The sequence below is a fragment of the Perca fluviatilis genome, chromosome 13 (genome assembly GCF_010015445.1).
Source record: "Perca fluviatilis chromosome 13, GENO_Pfluv_1.0, whole genome shotgun sequence".
Classification (NCBI taxonomy): Eukaryota; Metazoa; Chordata; class Actinopteri; order Perciformes; family Percidae; genus Perca; species Perca fluviatilis.
In genome coordinates, this window is record NC_053124.1 from 9189660 (window position 1) to 9214388 (window position 24729).

Consider the following 24729-nt stretch of genomic DNA (forward strand, 5'->3'; position numbering starts at 1 on the left):
TGTGTAGTCAATATAAAAAAACAACAACAACTCCACAATAATACATTATATGAGGATTCAGCTGAGCTAAAATGAACTATCATATGTTACTGATAAACTTTACAAACCGGAAATCCTTTTAATGAGCAGATTTCTTTGCCATATTTGTAATATAATGAGGATAACGCAGTGCCATTTATTCACAAGGAAAGAAACAAATAATTAGAGTCCATGGTTAACTCATAACAGTATACAGAAGCAATGCATAACAAAAACTACCCCCACCCACCCGACTCTGTGGAATTGTACTGAAGCAGTCGTGTGGTTTTGCCAGAGACGCGGTTTGGCAGAGCGCAGCGCGCTGCTCCGGACGCACCTGAACAGTCAGAGCGCTGTGACCATCAGGGAGCTGGAAACAGTCTTTCACTTGCTCCGAGCCCCACACACACACGCATGCACACACACACACACACACCCGCACACACGCACGCACGCACGCACGCACGTCGCGCTCTGCCACATCTGCCACGACGTCTCTGATGGAGAGCGGAGCAGTCTGACGGAGTCTTTGTGGATGTGGAGTTACATGTTTGGCGGCTCCTGAGGACCAGATCATCCTCATGGAGCTCTGCCCTGAAATATCTGTGAACGTTTAAACGACGACTTTAAGAAGCCTCGAAAAGAAGTCCGCGCGGCGCGTCCGCGCTGCATGTTGATCCCCGCGTTATAACTTGACCACGATGCCCCCCCAGACCAACTGCGTGGAAAACTTGAAGGCATGCCGCATGTCGAGAATTGCGAACGCGCGAGCAAGCTGAAACAGATGGACACGAGTCCAACAACACCCTGGGTAAGTCTGGCAACCAGGATTCTATCACACTGCTGTTTTTGCTTTCATAAAAGGCACGCGTAGTTCTCAATCGTCATATGCGTTTAAGGGCCATAACGAGGAAAACATTTTGACCAATCAAGTCTGTTATATATACAGTATATAATACATATTACATGTGACAAACTTCTTCCATGTCTTTGTAATATCCGATTTGTGTCCCATTAGAGGGTAGTAAAGGGGCTAATGGTTCTCATTGAATGCTTTCATAATGTGCTCATATTTTTATTTTTTTTGTCATTATTATAATAATGCTTTCATGTTCCTGAAGGGGACTCGGAGCGCTTCCAGAAGTGCCTTGTGGTACTTAATGTATGTCCTTCTGTTATATTATTACACTGTTCCTATGGGAGTACTAAAGGCTACTTACTCCCTTTCATTTAAGGACGTCTCCTCGCATAATGGATGAGCTCCTGGGATCATCACATGTAGGCTTTTTGATTCCCAAGCGCGCTCTACTTTTACATTTGATCAGATCTGTGGGATAGCTGTGGCTCTCAGTCAAAACACACTATTTATTATTTAAAAATAAAAATCTGCCTTCCTCTATGGGAATTTAACATAGGGGTATGTATACTTATGCCCTCTGTATTTTAAGGAAGGACATTTATTTATTTACAATACATTATTCATTCACAAAAGAAATTGGTGTCCTTAAATGGTCGGATTTTTCCTCATTTTTTTTAATTAAGGCATTAAGATCAATTTCCAAATGATGATTTTTTTATTCCTCTTTTTACTCAACTTTAGCATGGGTATGTAAACTTATGAGCACCACTGTGTGTATATACAGTATATATATATATATATATATATATATATATATATATATATATATATATACACGTGTCTCTGCCCCCTCCTGTGCCATGATCATTGACCTGTTGATGTGCGGAGACGGATGCTCGTGTGTCTCCAGCGCAGTAAATTGTCATACCAAAGCACACACCGGTGGGCCCTTAGAAAACCAGGGAGTCCAAACAAATGACAACAGATTGAAGCCCGATTTTTGGGCAGTCTGTTCTGAACCACTGGTGGTTTTCAACGTGTCATGTGTCCGGTTTTGCCCCGCGACCAAACACTACATTCCGCTCATTAGTGCTCCTGCTCTGTCGCTGAAGGTGAGCTAATGGGGAACCTGCACACTCCCGGGCTACACAGCCTAGAAAGCCACTGCTGCCATTCTGCGTGTTTTTGTAACATGATGAGAATGTAAAATAGAGAAAAGGGGAGAAAAAGAAGAAAGGCGATGAGCCACTGCCACGTTCTTCACGCGTTCGTAGGCGTCTGTTGTTCTTCTGTTTTGTATTCTGCTGTGATCTCTAAACTCTTTTGTCCTAATAACTGTGCTTTTCCGCAAAAAAACATTCAGACTCTCCGCTTTCATTTCAACCATCAAATAGATCCTTTCCCTTTCAGCACTTCCTCAGCCCATTATCTCCTCTCCCTGTCTCACACTTTGTTTTAAATCCAGCCCTTTCAACTGATTGACATTGACTTTCAGTCTCCAAGCGCTCGCTTCATTTTCAATCGGAGATTGTCACCGTAGTTCTGGAGGTTCTGGCCAGTCAGCGGTACTGATGAGACTGGCTGTTAACAAAAGGCAGGTATTATTCATTCATGAATGGATTACATTCCAGGAACTTTCCACAACGTGTTATAACCTTTATAATCAGAAGACAAACTCAACACAAACAAGTCAGCAGTAAATCAAGTTTATATGTTTGTCCTTGCGCTTACCTCGCGATTAGACCTTGACGACTGGGCTCTTTACTGTAGATAATAAAAAAAAAAAAGAGAGACTAGGACAGAACTCCAATTTTACTTTGTAATATATAATATGTAATAATATGTAATATTGCAACACGGACGTTCGGGCAAGACGTCCTGAAGAAGGGTGTGTTCTCTGAAAAGTCTGTGTGGCAATAAGTCAAATTGGAGTGTTGTCCTAGTCTTTCCTTTTAATATCTATAATAGCCTCTGCCAAGAAAGTTATGTTTCATGGTGTGTTTGTTACTTTGTCTGTCTGTCGACAGGATTGCGGAAAAACAACTGGCCCAATTTTCTTGAAACTTGTTGGAAGGGGTGTAGCATGGAGCCGAGGAATAACCTATTACATTTTGGAGCGGATCTGAATCAGGGGGCGGATACACAAACTATTTTTCACTTTTGTTAACATTGCGAGATGTTTGTGCTGCATTCGCGTGGTGTCAGAATAATCGGAGAAATGTATTCCCGACTGGGAGGATTGACACTGCATTAACTTTGTGAAATTGGGCATGCCTTGGCGGAGCTCCTTCTAGTTACAACATGTATTAAGATCAAACTTGCCTGGGAGGTCCAGTGAGCAGTGTCAGTGGGTCAGTGCCACACTACGTAGTCTATATCCACGACGTCCAATTTCGCAGAATGTCACTCTTTTCGGCCAGATGTCCGTTACCTTCCGCTTCCTTTGTGTTGTAATTTTAAACTTCAGTGGATTTCTGAGGACTATGGTTAACTGCTCCTCAGATCTCTGCAGGGTAAATCCAGACAGCTAGCTAGACTATCTGTCCAATCAGAGTTTTCTGTTGCACGACTAAAACAACCTTAGAACGTACAAATGTTCCACCAAAACAAGTTCCTTCCCGAGGCTATTTTGCAGCTGCACCCTGGCTCCGCTCGGCGCTTAGCACCGCCCAAGACGATTGTGATGAGGGGTGGTACGGTTCATGAAAAAACACCCGAACCGCTCGGTTCGCTAGTCTCGGTTCGGAGCGTGTGTGTACCGCACGGTTCGTCAGTACACTGTTAATGTGCACTAACCTCTTACTGCCGTAGTGCCCACTTTCGACACCTAGGTTAAAACAGTTACTGGAAATGACGAGCGGGATGGGCGTGACAAACGCAACCCATGGCAGCTGATTGGACGATTGCGTCACATGGGTCTGGCTGGTCCCAAATTTCAAAGCCAGACTGTCATGGCGCTCGTTCAGAATACGATCTCATATTGTACTAAAATAGTTTTACGAAGCGTGTTTCTGAAAACATTTTAAGCGAGAAATAGGCCATGCAGTTGCTGAATCTGTCTTCATTTCAGATCGACAAAGGTCAGTTTAAAAGATTTTCATCAGATTGTGAGACGACACCGCACCGCACTAAAGTGGAGTGGGGTGCTGCTGCAGGTCACGTCACGTCACCTGCAGAAATGTCAAGTGGGAGAGAGGCTGCCCAGAGCTGGAGGATGCGCCAGCAAGCGTCGTTTATAGTCTGGTGTGTGGGAACATTTTGGATTTCACGTTACCTATGATGAAATAAAACAATATAGAACTGCCACTGTGTGCACGTTTTGTGCAACATGCATTCAATATGCTAATTTTAGCTATATGCTGAAGTATATTCTGGAGTGATAAAGAAAAAATAAGAACCGTACTGAACCGAAAACCGTGACCCTAAAACCGTGATACGAACCGAACCACCACCTAATTGTGATTGGTTTAAAGAAATGCCAATAAACCAGAGCACGTTTTTCTCCCATCCTGGAATGCTGTGTGGACTAGCCAGACCTTCCTCCGCAGCGCTGTGTAGGAAGGTCTGGCAATGCAGGCCCCTTAGTGGATTTGCACTTGGTCTCCAGTGTGTTCTGCAAAATGCACATCTCCCAATACCTCTGAATTAGACAGCTCCAAACTCAACGAGTGAAGAGTCCAAGTCCATTTGTTTAGCTTTTAATGCTTTTTCGCTAAGTAAATAAATGGGCTTTTGGGGTATAGAAAGGCTTGTCTACTTGGATCAGCCCATTTGTAATTCATACTGTAGAAACCAGGCCATTATGTTTTGTCAAAATGGACATTGTGAATTGAATCAATAAAAAAAGCATCTCTTTCACGAGAAAAATCCCATCTGGTCAACAAAACCATCATTTCCTGTGACTCAGAATCTAAAATGTGCTCTCCGTCTCGGCCCTTCCGACTCTTCACGGATGTGATTATGTTGTAAAAGGTACTCTTTCCATGATTATTGCAGTTGGAGAGAGACGTTTTGCGTCAAATTGTTTTCTCTCTGCTGATTGCTGCTCTGCTTTTCGCAGGCAACAAACTTAATTGTCATTGACAACAAGACACTCTGGAGGAGACCACTCAGGCTGATTTTGGAGCAGGTCAGGTGATAGTTCAGTTACATTCAAGATCTCCGTGGCCCAAAATAGACTTCTCCTTCAGGCCCTTTTTACGAAGCCAATAGCCGCTTTCCGAGCGGAGGGATTTTTGCAGTTCCAAGAAGATAACGTTCCTAGAACCCTTTTTTTTTCTCCTGTTTCAACTGGACCAATTTGGGGATTATTAAATTCCTCTGGCCACAGTTCCTGTATCTCTTTCAGCTCCTACTTCAGGGCAGGGTCTTTTCCCTTTCCCCCTTTCCGCATAGTGGTGGTTAGATGGCTGTGATTATAATAACAAAAGGTCAGTTCCTATGGCCACTTGGCCAGTGTGAATGCAAATGGCAAAACCGGTTTTGGGGGAGAGTAGTTAGTAGAACTGTTTAGAAGTGGACTGTTCCTATAACTACGTTCCTGTAACTACTTGGTCGGACAGACTGAGTGGATGTGAAAGGGCAGATGTTTCGGTAACGCATGAGTTGCAGGGATGCAAAGAGGCATGTTGATTAAATTTGCATGAGCAACTGGTGGTAAAAGAATAAAGCAGAGTTCAAAAGTACTCCACCTTTTTTTTTCCATGTACTATTTCTGAAGAAGGGAAAGAGAGAAAATCCCCCTGGAGGTATTTCTTTAAAAGAAGCAGCTTCATCCGTTTATAATTGACTGTTTCGTCAGAGAGCCTGATTCAGCATGCCAAACACAAGCACACAGGCGGTCGGGGGTCACAGGTCTCGGGCAAAAGCCTTTTGTGTTGAGGATGAAAGGCAAGAACATGACTTCATATGCTGCACTCACCCTTCCCTAATGAGGATGAGACGTATGTAAAGTCTTGGAAATGAAAGCAATTTTTCACTGCAAATCATACCTAATAGGTAAAGTGTTGCATTAGTGGACTGGTTTATTAAATTCGAAAAATTGCTTTTGTGTCAAAGCCTCGCTTGTATTTGTTTTTCAGTGATTTATTGACATAATATTAGAGACACATACAGATGTTAAGGCTTACACGATTAGGAAAGTAGTACAACAGAAATATGGGTTACATCCACCTGTGGTTGAACTTCTCACAAAAGATCATCTGAGAGCTCCATTTATTATTCTATTACTAATTCACTGGACAAACATATTAGATGTCACTGATTTGTTGTCCAAATTTAATAAGTTTTTCCAACACCAAACGATAAAAAGAATGTTCTTACCTTATAGTAACACTTGGTTTTACTTTTTACACTTTTGTCAGTCTGTGTTCCTTCAGAAACAGTCCAAGAATACACAACTGTGGGATAGGATACATTTTCGAAAAGGACATTTAGTGCATTTTTCTCAAACACCCAAACTACTATACACTTACACATTCCTCTAAATATCTGCCATGAATGTAACAGGGAGAAGTCACCCACTGCCAATGTTATCAGCCAATAGACTGGCCGTAATCAGTTGTTATCACTACCATAGATATGAGGCAGTATGGCACTGCTCTAGTTAGCTCAGGAGGCCGTTATCATCTTTTGGTAAGCTGGATCATCCATCCGCTCAGAGCAACTGTTTGACCGCGGTGCTGTAACATGACATAGTAGCGAGCGACAACGGTAGGAAGTAGTACTAGAGACCATCTTCTGATGGGATCACACCAGCCGTGACGCCAAATGGGACCGCATCTTGCACGGTTGGGACGCTATCACTGTGACAAAATCTGTCCGCAGAAAGAAATATAAACACTTGGCAAAAGTTTTTTAAAAACTCCTCTGTGGCAGATCCGCCACAGTAGGTGTTTTTCAGAACCATGTTTTACTGTAATGACACAGACGCCGGAAGTAGGGGGGTTGGAAGCAGGGAAGGGGCCATTGGCCAACCTCCACTACGCTGGCCAGATTCCTCTCCCTCCTCCTTGTGGTCTAATGGCATAACAACCAATCAGAGCTGCAATTTATCAGACTTTGCGTAGCTACAGTACCTGGAGTGGCACCTTAAGTACAAACTCCTTAAAAGCACTGGCTCTGATGGCTGGATTTTAAATAAACATTTCGGGATAAACTCTGTACTATATACTGTATATTTGAAGCTACAGCCAAGAGACAATTGGCATACAAAAATGGAGGCAAGCAGCCTGACTTTGTACAAAAGTTTTGAAAGAAAACGTACAAAGAGGTGCATCCCTTGCCGTAAATCTGCAACTTCTCCTTTAAACAAATGATATACAAAATGTTAGTGAGCTTTAGGAGTGCTGGTGGGTGGATTTTGTTACCTTTGGACACATACTGTAGGTGTAATTCACAGGGGGGATGGAGGGTTACAACCCCCAATAATCCAAACTGGTCTGTGCAACCCCCCCCCCCAAAAAAAAAAACCCCAAAAAACTATTATAATTCCCTTTACATAAATAAAGCCATTTGCACCAAAAAATTCACACATCGTTGCCGAAAAATTCACCACAATGCAGCAAAATGAAGTGTTTAAACTCTTTATGACTTGAATACATTCTCTCAGTGCTCCTTCAAGCCACCCCGGGGTGCAGTGTCATGCTCAATAAACTGCTCCTGTCAGCTGTAGAGGTACAGTTTTCTGCCCCCCTTCCCTGTTTCAAAATGATTGGCCTCACAATAGATGAGCGAACTCAAAGGATAGCTAGAGGGGGCCCAATCTTAATTCGTTGCAATAATGTGCCCAGCTTCCCTACATCAGCTCCGCTGCCTCAGGTCCGTACAGTCGTCCTCAGTGAGGAAAGGACCGCTGGCCTGTTGCTGTACTAACAGCCTGTCTTATCTGGATTGTGTATCCAGATGGCCACATTAAATAAAATAAGAAGTGCCTCAGCTTGTTAAGACAGCATGGCTTTAGCAAAGTGTAATGGAATCTAAAAAGCTTTTTTTTTTTTCCTACAGATGTGAAAAGAGTCAGTGCCAACAGACGTGTTACTTTTGGATCAGGGAGGGATGACACTGGTCTGATTCAGCAAAAACAGCAGGCAGTCAATGTCTTGACGGAGTCAAAAACGTGCCTTATTTTTGCTTGATCATCAGCTTTTCTTATCTAGCTTTTTTTTTTAGATTCTATCCAACATCCAACCGAGTCACCCAACCCCTAATACAAAATATGTACTTATCGTTTTTTAATTAGATTATATTATAAGTTAAATAATATAGGCCCATTCTTGATCATTTAGAATAAAAGCTAACAGGTGGCAGATTTACAAATACATATTTAATCTAACATTTAAGATTATTCTTTTGGGCAATTTTAGACCTTTATTTTGACAGGACAGCTGAAGACATGAAAGGGGGAGAGACAGGAGGGAATGACATGCAGCAAAGGGACGCAGGTCGGAGTCCAAACCCCGGCCCGCTGTGTCGAGGCGCCCAATCTAACATATTTAAATAAACAATGAATACAATAAAATATGCCAATATGTATTTCATTTCTTTCAACATTTCGATTAGCTTATGTTTAAGTTGTACAAGGACAAACAAACAAGTGAAAAAAAATAGTCTCAGGAAGGAACTTGATTTGGTGGAACAGTAAGAGTAACGTGAGCTATTAAAATTAGCTGATACGTAGTGAAACATAATTAGCTCTTACCAGTGTATCTCCGTTGTACTTCATCCACAGCAATCCCCACCAATCGGTCCCAAAACGTCCCAGTTAGAGAGGAACTGCCGTAAACATATTTTCCTGCCTTGTTGAACGATCCAAATGTTCTTCAAAACTTGCCATTTTCAGCGTGTGGCTTGTTAACTCGAAGTTTGTCGTTTCCCGTAGCGAATGGACTTTAAGAACGGCAACACACAGAGGGCTAGATTTACTAACACTAGCGCAGTTTGCGCTGCGTCTGTTTATGCGAGTTCGGTAATAGCGCACGCTATGCTTCCACATTTTGCGTAGTATTTATCAACCCTGACACCCATCAGGCAATCAGCGTCTTTCTCTGCCCACTAGACCGTAAATTGCGCTGTAGCAAAGCGGTACTTGTGCTATGATACGGCTGAGTGCAGACTGCGATATTCCCACTGCTGATGCTATGACTGTTTGAAATGATCCTGATCCCAATATTTGTAATGTAGCGAGGAGTTTAACAACTGCTGGAATGGGATGTGAACGCTGAGTGGGAGATTCAATTTCATCTTTGATTTCTTCCAGTAACTCTAATATTGCATGTCTGCTTGATCTGTAACGCTAAATGATGTTGTGTTCACTGACAAAGTGTGGTTCTTGTGTTTAAAAATATTTTCAGTCTCGCCTATGTCTTCGTCTTGCTCAAATTACTGTTGCCATTTCACCAGCGGCATAAAGGTCTACGAGGAAACTCGACTGCGGCTGGTTTAGACCTGCTTTTACGAGGCGGAGAATTTCCCCCGCAGAATAGAGGCGTGCTCTTACTGACAGTCTTTGTAAATACCACGGAATATATAATTAGGGGCACTTTGCGCTTATCCTCCCACCTTTTTGGGTGGAACTCCCACTTTCCCCACGACCCTCCCACGAACGCATATTGAAAGCGCAACTTGTCTCTTCTCGCTCATGTGGCAGACAATCTGCGATTTTACCCAAGTGCGCCCTGTTTGTAAATAGCCCGCATCGGTTACGTCCGTCTTTGCGACCAATTAGCGCCTGGAAACAGGCGTAAACGGCTTGATAAATCTAGCCCAGAGAGCGGAAGGGGAGGGGCAAAGCTTGACATCAGGCTTTATCCTGGAAATGTACTTTCGTTGATCCAGATGTCTATTTTTCAGACTGCAAAGCTCTTAAAAAAAAAAAAATACTGAGCGAGGAAGTGGCTTGTGTTACTATGACAACGGGCAACCTTGAGTTCTCATGTCATAAGCTTGTGGCATAACTGCAAATGAAACATAGTGATTTTGATATTTATTACTTTTATCTTCTGTTTGATATGTGATATGTGATAAATATTGCAGCCCCTGGGGTTGAGGACCACTGCTCTAGAGGAGCATGTAAACCCAACTTCCATCCATCCATCCATCCATCCATCCATCTTCGTCCGCTTATCCGTTGTCGGGTCGCGGGGGGAGCAGCTCCAGCAGGGGACCCCAAACTTCCCTTTCCCGAGCAACATTAACCAGCTCCGACTGGGGGATCCCGAGGCGTTCCCAGGCCAGGTTGGAGATATAATCCCTCCACCTAGTCCTGGGTCTTCCCCGAGGCCTCCTCCCAGCTGGACGTGCCTGGACACCTCCCTCAGGAGGGCGCCCCAGGGGCATCCTCACCAGATGCCCGAACCACCTCAACTGGCTCCTTTCGACGCAGCGGAGCAGCGGCTCACTCGAGGCTCCTCACGGATGACTGAGCTTCTCACCCTATCTAAGGGAGACGCCAGCCACCCTCCTGAGGAAACCCATTTTGGCCGCTTGCACCCTGGATCTCGTTCTTTCGGTCACGACCCAGCCTTCATGACCATAGGTGAGGGTAGGAACGAAACTGACCGGTAGATCGAGAGCTTTGCCTTCTGGCTCAGCTCTCTTTTCGTTACAACGGTGCGATAGATGGAATGTAATACCGCACCCGTTCCGCATTCTCCGACCAATCTCCCGCTCCATTGTCCCCTCACTCGCAACAAAACCCCAAGGTACTTGAACTCCTTCACTTGGGGTAAGGACTCATTCCCTCCGGAGAAGGCATTCCATCGGTTTCCTGCTGAGAACCATGGCCTCCGATTTAGTGCTGATCCTCATCCCAACCGCTTCACACTTGGCTGCGAACCGATCCAGTGAGTGCTGAAGGTCGCAGGCCGATGATGCCATCAGGACCACATCATCTGCAAAAAGCAGCGATGAGATCCCCAGCCCACCAAACTGCAACCCCTCCCCACCCCGACTACGCTCGATATCCTGTCCATAAATATTACAAACAGGATTGGTGACAAAGCGAGCCCTGGCGGAGGCCAACCCTCACCTGAAACGAGTCCGACTTACTGCGGAACCCGGAACAGCTCTCACTTTGGTCGTATAGAGATTGGATGGCCCTGGAGTAGAGACCCCTCACCCCATAACTCCGCAGCACCTCCCACAGTACTCCCCGGGGGACCCGTCGCACACTTTCCAAATCCACAAAACACATGTAGACCGGTTGGGCATACTCCCAGGCCCCCTCCAGGATCCTTGCGAGTGAAGAGCTGGTCCGTTTTTCCACGACCAGGACGGAATCCGCATTGTTCCTCCTCAACCTGAGGTTCGACTATCGGCCGAACCCTCCTTTCCAGCACCTTGGAGTAGACTTTACCAGGGAGGCTGAGAAGTGTGATACCCCTGTAATTGGCACAACCCTCTGGTCCCCTTTTTTAAAGAGGGGAACCACCACCCCAGTCTGCCACTCCTTTGGCACTGTTCCAGACTTCCACGCAATGTTGAAGAGACGTGCAACCAGGACAGCCCCTCCACACCCAGAGCCTTGAGCATTTCTGGACGGATCTCATCAATCCCCGGGGCTTTGCCACTGTGGAGTTGTTTGACTACATCAGTGACTTCCGGCCCGGAAATCGCGACAATCCCCCGTCTTCCTCCAGCTCTGCCTCTAACATAGAGGGCATAGTATTAGTCGGATTCAGGAGTTCCTCAAAATGCTCCTTCCTACCGCCCTATTACCTCCTCAGTTGAGGTCAACAGTGTCCCATCCTTACTGTACACAGCTTGGATGGTTCCCGGCTTCCCCCTCCTGAGGTGGCGAACAGTTTTCCGGAAGCACTTTGGTGCCGACCGAAAGTCCTTCTCCATGTCTTCTCCAAACTTCTCCCACACCCGCTGCTTTGCCTCTTTCACGGCAGAGGCTGCAGCCCGGCCCTTCGGTACCCTGCAACTGCCTCCGGAGTCCTCTGGGATAACATATCCCGAAAGACTCCTTCTTCAGTCGGACGGCTTCCCTGACCACCGGTGTCCACCACGGTGTTCGTGGGTTACCGCCCTTGAGGCACCTAAGACCCTAAGACCACAGCTCCTCGCGCCGCTTCAGCAATGGAAACTTTGAACATTGTCCACTCTGGTTCAATGCCCCCAGCCTCCACAGGGATGCCCACAAAAAGCTCCGCCCGGAGGTGCGAGTTGAAAGTCCGTTGGACGAGGGCCTCCTCCAGACGTTCCCAATTTACCCGCACTACACGTTTGGGCTTACCAGGTCTGTCCAGAGTCTTCCCCACCCCTGACCCAACTCACCACCAGATGGTGATCGGTTGACAGCTCTGCCCCTCTCTTCACCCGAGTGTCCAAAACATACGGCCTCAGATCAGATGAAACGATTATAAAATCGATCATTGACCTTCAGCCTAGGGTGCTCTGGTACCAGGTACACTTATGAGCATCCCTATGTTCGAACATCACACGGGTGCGCTACCACCCATGTGGCAGCGCACCCGACCCCAGCGGTTCCTCCCACAGGTGGTGGGCCCATGGGCTGGAGAGATGGGAGCCACGTAGCTTGTTCGGGCTGTGCCCGGCCGGGCTCCGTGGCAAACCCGGCCACCAGGCGCTCGCCGACGAGCCCGCCGTCTGGGCCTGGCTCCAGACGGGGGCCCCGGGCTTCCTCCGGGCAGGGTCACTCCATTTCTACCTTGTTTTTCCATTGGGGTTTTTGAACCATTCTTTGTCTGGCCCCTCACCTGAGACCACTTTGCCTTGGGAGACCCTACCAGGAGCACAAAGCTCCAGACAACACAGCCCTCAGGTTCACAGAGACACACAAACCTCTCCACCACGATAAGGTGATGGTAAACCCAACTTAAAATCACCAAAACAACACATTACAAGGAAAAGCAAGCTGTCATCCATAGATAAAATAAATATATATGTACTCTGTGATACGTTGTTCGGTCATATTCCTTTCTTTCTCTTCTAATTTCACTCATGTGCCATTGCAATTACCGTAAGTGCATCCGTGGGGAAATCATTTTCAGTTTCCTGTGAAGTTTCTCCATTTCTTCTTGTGCCATTAGTTCTCTCTTTCAAACATTCTTTTTTATTGCCGTACATGAATTACAAAGAGAAATAATGACTTTCACTTTGGATTTGAATGCCTCACCATACAGTCAGTTATGCTTACAGTAGTTGTCCGTTTGATCCTCAGAATAAATGAAGAAATAAAGAAACAAACTATGTTTCATGTTGACAGGGAAGCCTGTAGCATAATATATTGTGTGATCATAAGAAATGAAAAATTAACAAACCCGTGTCACATAAATTAAACATTGAACAAACAGTATGTTTACTTCACATGTGTTGTATAATAGCAGTTTGTTACACAATGCTTTAAATTGTCTCATCCCAGAGCCTGGCGATGCGGTAAATAGAAAAACGACCTTATTCATTTCTGCAAGAAGTTGTATTTGATGTTCCTCTCTTAAAATACAGACTGTTTTGACTCGTGGGTTGTCTTCAACATTATTACTGTGTTCTGTTTTCATTCCGACAAGAAAGATGGTGTTCGGACTATGTGGATCACTTTCACACAGTTTACACGTTTACTTTCCTGTGTGGGGACTACATGTTCTTACTGTGTTTGATTGGGTTTCCTCTCACAGCCTGAAAATATGAAACTTAAAGGAGTACGCCACCGTTTGTTGAAATAGGGCTTATCACGGTCTCCCCTAGCTGTAGATAGGTGGGCCAATGCATTTTTTGTCTCAGTGCAAGTAATTAGGTTGTTTTTTCGTCTTTTGTTGGCTCACTTTTACTCACAACATGCTAACCGGCAACATAGGATTCTATTCACTATGCTAAGCTAACTAGCGGCGGTGCTGCCGGTTTTGCACCGGACTAAAACAATGCATGCACAAAAAATGCGTTGGCCCACCTATCTACAGCTAGGGGAGACCGTGATAAGCCCTATTTCAACAAACGGTGGTGTATCCCTTTAAGTGGATTGGAGAGGATCCAGTCTGATCTCACTGAAATATGTGAAATGACCACGACCTCTTAACACAGCAGATGCCAAAAAAGAAGTATTAAATTTTTTTTTTTTTAAACACCACATGTGCCAGCACCACAGAAACAATGCCAATGATAGGTCAATTAGGATCCTTTGTCGTGGTGGACACATGAATGAATGAATGAATTTTGATATATATATATACATCAGTTTTTATGAAAAAACGTAAAAGCCCAGTCTCAAAGTGTGCATGGGGGGAGGATGGATGGGTCAAACAAACACAGGACTTTCAGCCACGAGACGACAGTGTCCCGTGTGAAACCAAAAGTTAACATTGATTATTTTTTACCTAAGTAAAATAGGTTAAAATACCCAACATGCTTAACTTATGCCACATAGCCTACGTAGTGTACTTAACTTATGTACTGTACGTAACATACTTAACTTTCAGGTCAAGTTGACCTGAAACGTACGACGATATTAAAAATCCTCTTCATACTAACAGACCTTTGGCTCTGGTATTCCCCTGATTTCCCGTCTAAGTGCTCCCCAGACAATGTTTGTTCTTTGCTATAAGTGTTTTCCAAATGCTTTGGCTCTGTGTGCCTTCTTTCTAGTAGCTGTTGTTTTCACTATTTCTCAGAATAACTTGGCTGCAGTCTCCTGAGTCCTTACCCCAAGTGAAGGAGTTCAAGTACCTTGGGGTTTTGTTCGCGAGTGAGGGGACAATGGAGCGGGAGATTGGTCGGAGAATCGGTGCAGCGGGTGCGGTATTACATTCCATCTATCGCACCGTTGTGACGAAAAGAGAGCTGAGCCAGAAGGCAAAGCTCTCGATCTACCGGTCAGTTTTCGTTCCTACCCTCACCTATGGTCATGAAGGCTGGGTCATGACCGAAAGAACGAGATCCAGGGTACAAGCGGCCAAAATGGGTTTCCTCAGGAGGGTGGCTGGCGTCTCCCTTAGAGATCGGGTGAGAAGCTCAGTCATCCGTGATGAGCTCGGAGTAGAGCCGCTGCTCCTTTGCGTCGAAAGGAGCCAGTTGAGGTGGTTCGGGCATCTGGTAAGGATGCCCCCTGGGCGCCTCCCTAGGGAGGTGTTCCAGGCACGTACAGCTGGGAGGAGGCCTCGGGGAAGACCCAGGACTAGGTGGAGGGATTATATCTCCAACCTGGCCTGGGAACGCCTCGGGATCCCCCAGTCGGAGCTGGTTAATGTTGCTCGGGAAAGGGAAGTTTGGGGTCCCCTGCTGGAGCTGCTCCCCCCGCGACCCGACACCGGATAAGCGGACGAAGATGGATGGATGGATGGATGGAACTTGGCTGCATGGACCCCGAGACCACCATTTGACATATATATTAAATTAGTTTATGCATTAAATAAATAAATATTATTAAAATAAATAAATATTCTATACTTGCGTAACATACTTATTTTAACCTAAACCATAATCTTTTCCTAAACCTACCTAAGTAGATTTGTTGCCCAAACCTAAAGTGTTTCCTTGGCGCTGGCACATAATTTTAACACATTCAAATTACGTAGTGGCAGCATTACTACTGTAAAGAAGTTGGTCGTTTCACGAATTTCTGTGAGATAAGGTTGCTTAAGTCACAGTAAAGGCCAGGATATGCTCAAAGTGAACTATCTGACCATATCTAAAGCCAAAAGTGTTTTTTTGTTTGTTTTGAATGGCCACACTTAGGACAAGGTGGGACAAAAAGCTTGCGATCTAAAGATCTGATCACACCCTCCAAATTAATCCGCACATCTACGCAAAATATTTAATTTTAAAAGCTAGGTGACATACAGTAGTGTACACTCGCAAGGCTGACTGCTAGCAAACTAACTAACTGCTGTGGGCTGCCTAGGTGCCGATTTTACGAATCAAGGAGACCAAGATGGTGCAATACAATCAGACCAGAGTAAGTCTACAGATAGCAACTGAAGCCTATCTCAGCATTTGTTTGTTTTATACATTGGGAAAGTGGGCTCTTACTCAATCACCATACGTCATCTTCTCATAAAACTGACCACATACATCCCATGCATCTAACAGGACAATCCAGACGGCTTGTTCTTGGTCAACAGCGTGGACTAGACACCAAACACTTGTGCTGGATGTACTTCGCCTCCATGAGCGAATGCAAGAATCAAGGGGATTTAACTGGAAAGAATTGCATGAATTTAAATGCTGACCAACATTATGACCAGGCCTGAAGAAAGGGGGTGAAACACAAGACAAATCATACAAGTAGGGACAATGGCACACACATTCTCCAGTCCCAGTTCAGATGTCGGAAACGGTTTAGGGAGAGGGGATGTCAGACATTGTTCAACCATCCAACAAGTACTTTGTCTGAGGCAGACTGACACTTTTAGAACTTTCATAGACGGACCTGTCTTGGATGATAGAATAGAGAGAGAGGGACATATAGATAAAATTAGGTCCTGCTATCCTAAAAATTGTGTAAAGACACTAAATAAATGTAATTGTTGACTGGTCTTTTTTTGTCCTACAGAGACGTGCTGTGTTGCTGAATGGGTGACAAGCTCCCAGTCACCTCACATACCCTGAAGCCCACCTCCCATCGCATTGTGCAGGACAGGGTCCCCCCAGCTCAGGGGCAGTGATGTACCAGGAGGTGGCCTTCCTGGCTAATAGCACTGAGCACCAGTTCACCCCCTTCCACTTCAAACGTGTGGAGAACCCTCAGGAGGTCCAGTCCAAGAAGGGCTTGTTCTACAAGCGAGCGCAGCTCCTGCTCCAGCCGCAGTCCTGCCAGCAGGATGGAGACGAGATCGGCCTGGCTGACGGCGCGGCCATTATAAACGTGGGGGGGATCAAGTACCGCATCCCCTGGTCCACGCTGGAGGAGTTCCCCCTGACGCGGCTGGGCAAGCTGCGCGGCTGCAGCAGCGAGGCTGAGATCATGGACCTGTGCGACGACTACGACGGCAGCCGCAATGAGTACTTCTTCGACCGGAGCCCGTCAGCTTTCCGCACAATCGTGTCTTTCTTGGCGGCGGGGAAGCTGCGGCTGCTGCGGGAGATGTGCGCCCTGTCCTTCCAGGAGGAGCTGCTGTACTGGGGGGTGGAGGAGAACCACCTGGACTGGTGCTGCCTCAGGAAGCTGCGGCTCAGGCAGGAGGAGTACAAGGAGCAGCAGAGGCTGGAGGAGGAGGAGGCCGAGCTCACCTCGCCGCAGTCCTGCGAGGAGAGCCAGCAGCCGCCCGGAGCGGGGGAACAGGAAGAGGGCGGTGCGGGGGGCTGCATGCGAAGACTGAGGGACATGGTGGAGAACCCCCACTCGGGCCTGCCGGGAAAGATCTTCGCCTGTCTGTCAGTCTTATTTGTAGCCATCACGGCTGTGACGCTGTGTGTCAGCACCATGCCAGACCTCAGAGAGGAGGAGGAGAGGGTGAGTTCACTGTCAGTCTCTTCACTAATCAGCAGTGGTGGAAGAAGCATTCAAATCCTAACCCTAACCCTAACCCTAACCCAAACCCTAAATCTACTTCAAAAAATATATAAGTCCTGCATTGAAAATGTTACTTAGATAAAAGTATGTAAGCGTCATCAGGAAAATGTACCTAAAGGATTAAAAGTAAAAGCACTCAATTAGGGCTGGGCGATATGGAGAAAATCAAATATCACGATATTTTTGACCAAATACCTTGATATCGATACCGCAACAATAGTGTAGTGTTGACTATTGGTGCTTTCACAAAATATTTACACAATGAGATTTTTGATAAATAATCATCAGTAATGTGGATATAATGACTAAGTGGGTAAAGGCAAATAATAGAACAGTCTGGTAAGTTCAGAAAATGTCATCACTTTACTGTAATGCAGCCTTTAAAACCAGGAAAAGACAACACTTATGTCATATCATGATATTACGATATCCAAAATCGAAGACGATATCTAGTCCCATATCACGATATCGATATAATTTGGATATATTGCCCAGCTCTACACTCAATGCTGAAAAATCTCACATTCTCACATTTTAGAAACTGGAAACGATCCAAACAGTTCTGTCAACCAACTGATTGTTTAATCGGATAATCATTTCAGCTGAACTTGTAAAGGTAGTTTAATTTATAATAAAAATCGTATTTTATAAACTACATGTGTTTTGTTTGCAAAAATCTTAACTCGTAAAGTAACTGAAGCTGTCAGATGAATGTAGTGGAGTAAAAAGTACAATATTTCTCTCTGAAATGTAACGGAGTAGAAGTAGAAAGTGGCATGAAAAGAAAAGACTCAAGTAATGTACAAGTAGTAAAAATTTGAACTTAAGTACAGTGCTTGAGTAAATGTATTCCACCACTGCTATTCAGTTTCAGTAAAAACGTTTTTCTTTGCCCTTCTTTATTCATAGATTCAATTTAAATGATCCCAAAAAGTCCAAACTCATATCTGGTTCCCCATATTTAGTTTCTGGAATGAAGTCCTGACAATTATTGGATTGGAATGATTTGACTCGACAAAAGCAGCAGCAATCAGCATCAAACTCACTTAGCTGCCATGGCCATTTGCACAAAGATTCAAAAGTGAGGCATCTCCGAATTTTGACTGTCAGTCAGGCTCAAACGAGCAATTTTAGAGGGGTAAAAAAAAAACCCGGACAGTATGTATATCAAATATCAAATATTATGGCTCCCGCAGAGTAAAATAAAGTACTCTCTGTGGCGTAAAATCATCCCATGCTGAACAGATTTTCATAATGAACACCGCAGTTATGGCATTATACAAAACACATGACTATAAATTTAAGGAACCTCGCTCTCACGATTCCTTTTTGTTCCTATCAGCGTTGAGTGTGAGTGCTTCACAGCTACAGTGTAATTCAGATTATGTTGATGCAGCAGCCCACATACACAGTCTTCCTGGGCTTTACTGTAATCATTGTGACAGAGACAGAGGCGAAGGCTCAGGGACACCGAGGCTTCCTCTCCATTCACTTGAATACCTGATTATTGTGTTGCTCCGCTCACTGTTTCTGCAGCATTAATTCCTTCACTGCAGTGGTAATTGACAGTGCGTACACTACACGAAGATGAGAAAAAAAAGGACTATATATTCACAAATCTTCAAATGAAAATATATTTTCTGGTTTGGCGGCTTCAGTTCTGTATTTGCAAAATCCCACAGATATTCTGTGCGGTTGATTTTAATTCACCTGCTTCCAAAAATGAATATGAAACACGATCAAATGAATAGGAAATAAGCTCATTATTGTTATATAACATTATGATTATGCAAATTATAGCCATGCAGTCTTAATCCAAACAGTAAAAGGCTTTTTTACCCACACCTTATCTAAACCAACTGACCAGTAAACACATTTTTGTGGAGACGGAACGCTCGTTTCTCCTCCACTGCATTTCATTTATTGCAGGTGCAGCAGTAAACAAAGAAGTAGGCAACTCTACTAGGGCTGGGCAATACTTTGTTATTATATTGCTATTGATATATGAGGCTAGATATCGTCTTACATTTTGGATATCGTAAGTGTTGTCTTTTCCTGATTTTAAAGGCTGCATTACAGTGAAATTATGTCATTTTCTGAACATAGGGACCGTTCGGTATTTATGGAAAGGACCACCGGAGGAAAATTTTTATTCTTTGTTGAGGGGAAGGTCATCCAATTTTTTTAGTCTAGTGGGGAGGGTCACCCAACTTTTGTATTCATGAGAACAGCAACATTTCAAATTGGCTTGTTTGGTGCATATTTATCCATGTAGCTCCATGTAGTTCTCTCAGTCTCAGCCCCTATCGCTAGCAGATGGGTCCCTGCCTGTTTAGTCAGCCAGACAATTTGAGCTGTAGCTTTAGAGACCGTGGGATTTCCCAAACTGAATAAATCCCGCTCGCACATATAAACACAAAACTGCTTTGCTAGCTCCATCATGTTGTAACTAAGACATCTGATGAAAAAATTATTTTATTCATTAGCATGATTGCCGTACTTTTTAGTTAAAAAACATCGAAAACATAGCGGACCAGACGCAAGCTTTTATTTTGAAAAGTCGAAGCGGGGATGGCATGAGACGGGAGGTCTCCAGGCTGCAGCCATACCCGACTCAAATATCCTTTCGGTCCCGGTGATATTATATTTATATATTATATATTATATAAACGACAGCCTTTTCAAGGCATTTGAGAAGGAAGGAGTGGTATCATGCAAGCTCCCAAATTGAGAAATGGAGTTTTGGATAATTCAGCTTTGGCAGCTTTACCTATATGCTGAAATATACAATGACTGAGGAAGCCTAGTGACGAGTCCATACCAACCAGTGTTGAATTTGTTATTACCCAGTGTGCTTTGCTGAATGGTCTCATTGTTTTATTGTTTTATTTCATGTGAATACTAGTTTACTAGAGGAGTAACTTAGTATTTGAAGTAATGCAGGAAGTGTGCATTTAGTTTCCATGATTATTGTGTTTCCACAACAATGTTAGTGAGTAAATCTACTGAAATGGCCATCACACCATAACAGTGTGATGCGTATTGTGTAAGATGAGAATGCAGAGGTTTAATCACATATGTCATGGCTGTAAAAAAGCATTGACTCTCTGTATATCTTTGCCAAGCGCAAACCAGTACAGAAGGCATCAATAACTTATTGGGGAGGGTTATCCCTTTTTTTCATATCATTTTGGAGGGTCATCTAAAATGTATTGCTGGTGAAGGGCTGGTCAGGTCTATTTTGACTAAAGGTCCCAAAACTCCTCTGGTGGCCCCTGAAATAAATAACAAACAGTCCCTTACCAGACTGTTCTAGCTGTTCTTGTATTTGCCTTTAACCACTTTGTCATTATATCCATATTATTGGTCATTATTTATTAAAAAGCTCATTATGTATGTTTTGTAGGGGTGGGCGATACTCGGAATTTTGGTATCGATCCGATACCAAATAAATACAGGGCTAGTATCGCCGATATCGATAACGATACTTTTTACTTGTAACGTCAAGATTATTGAATAATTTTGTGATTTTTCCATTTAGTTAGTTGATTATGATTAGGATAAAACACAGGACAAAGATTTTAGGCAAATCTAAATGTTATTTACTAACTAGAACAATATAAAACAATGTAACGGTATAAAAATAATTTTTTTCAACTGGCTGAATTTATGATAATAGTTCTATCAATCTGTTAAAATTGCCTCTCTGATCACTGTGAACAACATTGCTTAATGCTGGAGATTACCTGGATACTCCTGATTTCTTGGCTGAAAAGCCTCTGCCATAGACCTCTGTCTCTGTGTTGGGGGTTTGGTTTGGGGTTCTCCCCCCTCCTCCTCCTTCTTCAACTTTTTTTGCAGCTCAGAGTTCTCTCTCAGGTGAACTGCTTTAATGTGTTTATGCAAATTGGTGGTGTTACCACAGTGGCGAAATACTAGAACAAAAGTATCAATCTCATCACAACAGTATCGATCCGATACCAATACTCATCTTGGTGTCGATACTATCGATATTTAGATCGATACGCCCTACCCTAATGTTTTGTGAAAGCACCAACTGTCAACCCTACAATATCGATATTGAGGGATTTGTTCAAAAATATCGTGATATATGATTTTCTCCATATCGCCCAGCTCTGTACTCTAGTATCGATTTATGAACATTTTAGGACGAAGGGAGAACTTTTCTCTTTGTTTGAAGTTAAAAAGTGTTGTCGGATACCTGACTCATTTAAAAAAAAGACAGAGACTAAAAGATAGATTTGTGTGAGCAAGCCACTGAACTGCTGCTTTGCATCACACTAATTCACCTCTTGAATGTCATCAGCAGACCAGTGGATGATTAAAGAAGAGCCCTGCAGCGTCTCTCTTTGTCAGAGCTATGTCTTCATCAGCAGGCTGGGTGGGGTGTTAGTTAGCATGAAGTGTGCAAACTTCAAAGGGAAAATCAATCAGGAAAACAAAAGCGGATGCAAGCTGAACTAAGTCCATCTTAAACATAGTCTAATTTCGTCTCCAATTAAGTGTCATCTGTCGTTACACGCCCGTATGAATCTGCAGCTTTAATAATTCAATCAGAGGAGCAACTGGAGTGATTACTATGTTTCAAACTCTTGAGAGCTTAAAACGGTGTCATTGTGGCCCCAATTAACCGCCCACAAGAGAACATTAGGTGGTGGTGGTTCATTAGAAGGGAAAATCTAATCTGAACCAACCCCGAAATGCAAGGGTTTATGGGTATAATGAGGTGGCTGTGTCATTCTTGGAAAAGTTAGCTAGTTAGTTAGATAGCACAATGAAGGGAGGTAAACCGCAATCTGCCACTTCTTTGCATATTTTTAACCACCTTGAACTCCAGAAGCGGTACATTTAACAAAGTGCCACCCCAAGTACCAAAGTCTGTTTAATACGAGATGACACATTAGAAAAACGTTGTTCTACAAGTATTGTGAGTACACTTTTGTACACGCACAGAAAAAAAGCAAAAAATAAACTTTCTCCTAATGGTTCAAGAAAAGAAATAGAGGTGTGATCGCACCATATGATTCCCCTGTTATGTTCCCAACAGTCATGGTGTGTACCGAGGTGACAGAATTGGCTGTGGAGCATCTGCTCTCCTCATTACCATTTTAGGGAAAGAATTTGGCCCTTGCTCTGAAAACGTATGTATGTGCTTTGTCAGTGGTCTTGATTCACACTAATGTCGAGCAAAGCATTTAGGTAGCTCACCGCTTTTCTTAAATCAAGCTCGAATTGGTTGAATTTCTTTTGCTAATTACCAAACCTCTTTCACTCGAGTCCACCCACTCATCCTCCCCCATTACAGAGCTTCCCAATATCCATTAGCTTTGATAGCTAGCCATTTACATCCGCACAGATCCTCCCTATAATAATGAAACTAATGAAATGATCATTTCCTCAGATACCAATCTAGAGTGTAATATATTGTGTATTTGTTAGGTTGCCCTAATGTTTTTAAGCTGTATGACACTTTGAGAGTTATGGCTTCAATTCAATTCAATTTTATTTATAGTATCAATTCATAACAAGAGTTATTTCAAGACACTTTACAGATAGACTAGGTCTAGACCACACTCTATAATTTACAAAGGCCCAGCAATTCCAGTAATTCCCCCAAGAGCAAGCGTTCAGTGCGACAGTGGCGAGGAAAAACTCCCTCTCAGAAAGAAACCTCGGACAGACCCAGGCTCATGGTAGGTGGTGTCTGACGGTGCCGGTTGGAGGTGTGATGAACAGTGGCAATAACAGTCACAATAAAGATAATGGATCAGTGACTAGAAATAGTAGTTGTAGTAGTACATGGCATAGCAGGGCACTGCAGGGTGTCACAGGACGTAGCAGAGCACTGCAGGGCGTAGCCGGACGTAGCAGGGCACTGCAGAGCGTAGCAGGTGTAACAGGACATAGCAGGGCGCGCAGCAGGACCATAGCGACAGGCTGAAACTATGATTTAGGGGCCACCCTAATCCAAGGAAACATGCTGGGCGAAAAGAATACATATGGACTCCGGGGAATAAGCTCCCCAGAGCTAGGTTAGTAACAAGCATTTCTCCAATGGCCAGCAATATGAAGGCAGCAGCACTCCACGTTTTATACACTGCCTGCTAAACCCACCTGGATTTCTTGTTAGTTTTTAAATGATACCACCCCATTTGCCATTCTGAAGCTTCTGATTTGAGTTATATTGTTATTTAGAGCATTTTAATGAAATTAATTGTATTAACCTATTATTAATTTAAAGTGCCCATATTATGAAAAAAACACTTTCTGGTATTTGGGGTGTTCTTTTGTGTCTCTGGTGCTTCCACACACATACAAACTTTGAAAAAAATCCATCGATGCTGTTTTGAGTGAGATACGGTTTCTGAATGTGTCCTGCCTTCAGTCTCCTAGTGAGCTGTTCAAAATCGGCTCGGACTGTGACGTCACAATCCGAAATGAGCTGGCTAACCGCAACCGTTAGCTCGTAGCGTTAGCATTAGCATGCTAACGCTAATGCTAACACTAGCATGGTACCTCGTTCTCAATAGCAAAGCACTGCTACAACACACACAAGTTCACCATAATCTACAAAAGAACTACTTACATGTGCTCCCTCATTTAGAAGTCTCCCAGCTAATCCTGCCTTGTAACTGACTGAAGTTGGAGAAACAGCCTGTCTTTTACTTCTATGGAGCTAGCTGACATGCTCTACATCTGAGCTACTGAGCATGTGCGAGTGCAATCAAAGATAGTACAGAAGAAGAAGAAGAAAAGAGGTCTCACTCTGTAGCTAAAACAGAAACCAGGTGAAAAGAGGATCTACAGCAGTGAGAGAGAGCTGTGCAGTACAACAAAAATATGGTGTTTTTTGAAAATTAAACCATGTAAATCTATTCTGGTACAACCTTAAAATACAATTATGAACCTGAAAATGAATATAATATGGGCGCTTTAAAACTACAATAACAGATTTTTTTTTGTGCAATGGAAATAAGCTTTGAAAATGACACTGACATATTATCACCATAGGTTTACATGGCTAATGTGCAAGCAAGCAGCAGCTTATTTACACATCCAGCATCATTAGCACTCACGATGCTGTTCTGACCATTTGGTGAAAGTAATCTAATATTCACTCTACTTTAAGCTCCGTTGTTGGTGTACAACCATTCCTGAGAAAAATATCTGGCTCTAAAGCAGCTAAATGCTAGCCTGGTCAGTTGTAACTGAGAGTGGGTCAGGGGAAGGTTCATTCACAGCTCATTTCCAAAGGGGCGTCACCAACGGACACCGCTCAAATGCCTCTGAGCGCAATTGGATAGTCCTTCAACCAATCACACCAACGATCCGGTGACGTAGCAGCGACAGCGGCATCAAA

General features: G+C 43.9%; 1 protein-coding gene across 1 annotated transcript in view; it reads left to right on the forward strand.

Moving 5' to 3' along the window:
• The first annotated feature begins 306 nt into the window (after positions 1 to 306).
• kcng2 (potassium voltage-gated channel, subfamily G, member 2) overlaps positions 307 to 24729 on the forward strand; it is a 38794-nt gene continuing 14371 nt past the window's right edge. Inside the window, exons 1-2 of the mRNA XM_039820982.1 lie at positions 307 to 829; positions 16389 to 17288. Of these exons, the coding sequence (XP_039676916.1) occupies positions 16500 to 17288 (789 nt within the window). The 5' untranslated portion in view covers positions 307 to 829; positions 16389 to 16499. The remainder of the gene's footprint in view (positions 830 to 16388; positions 17289 to 24729) is intronic.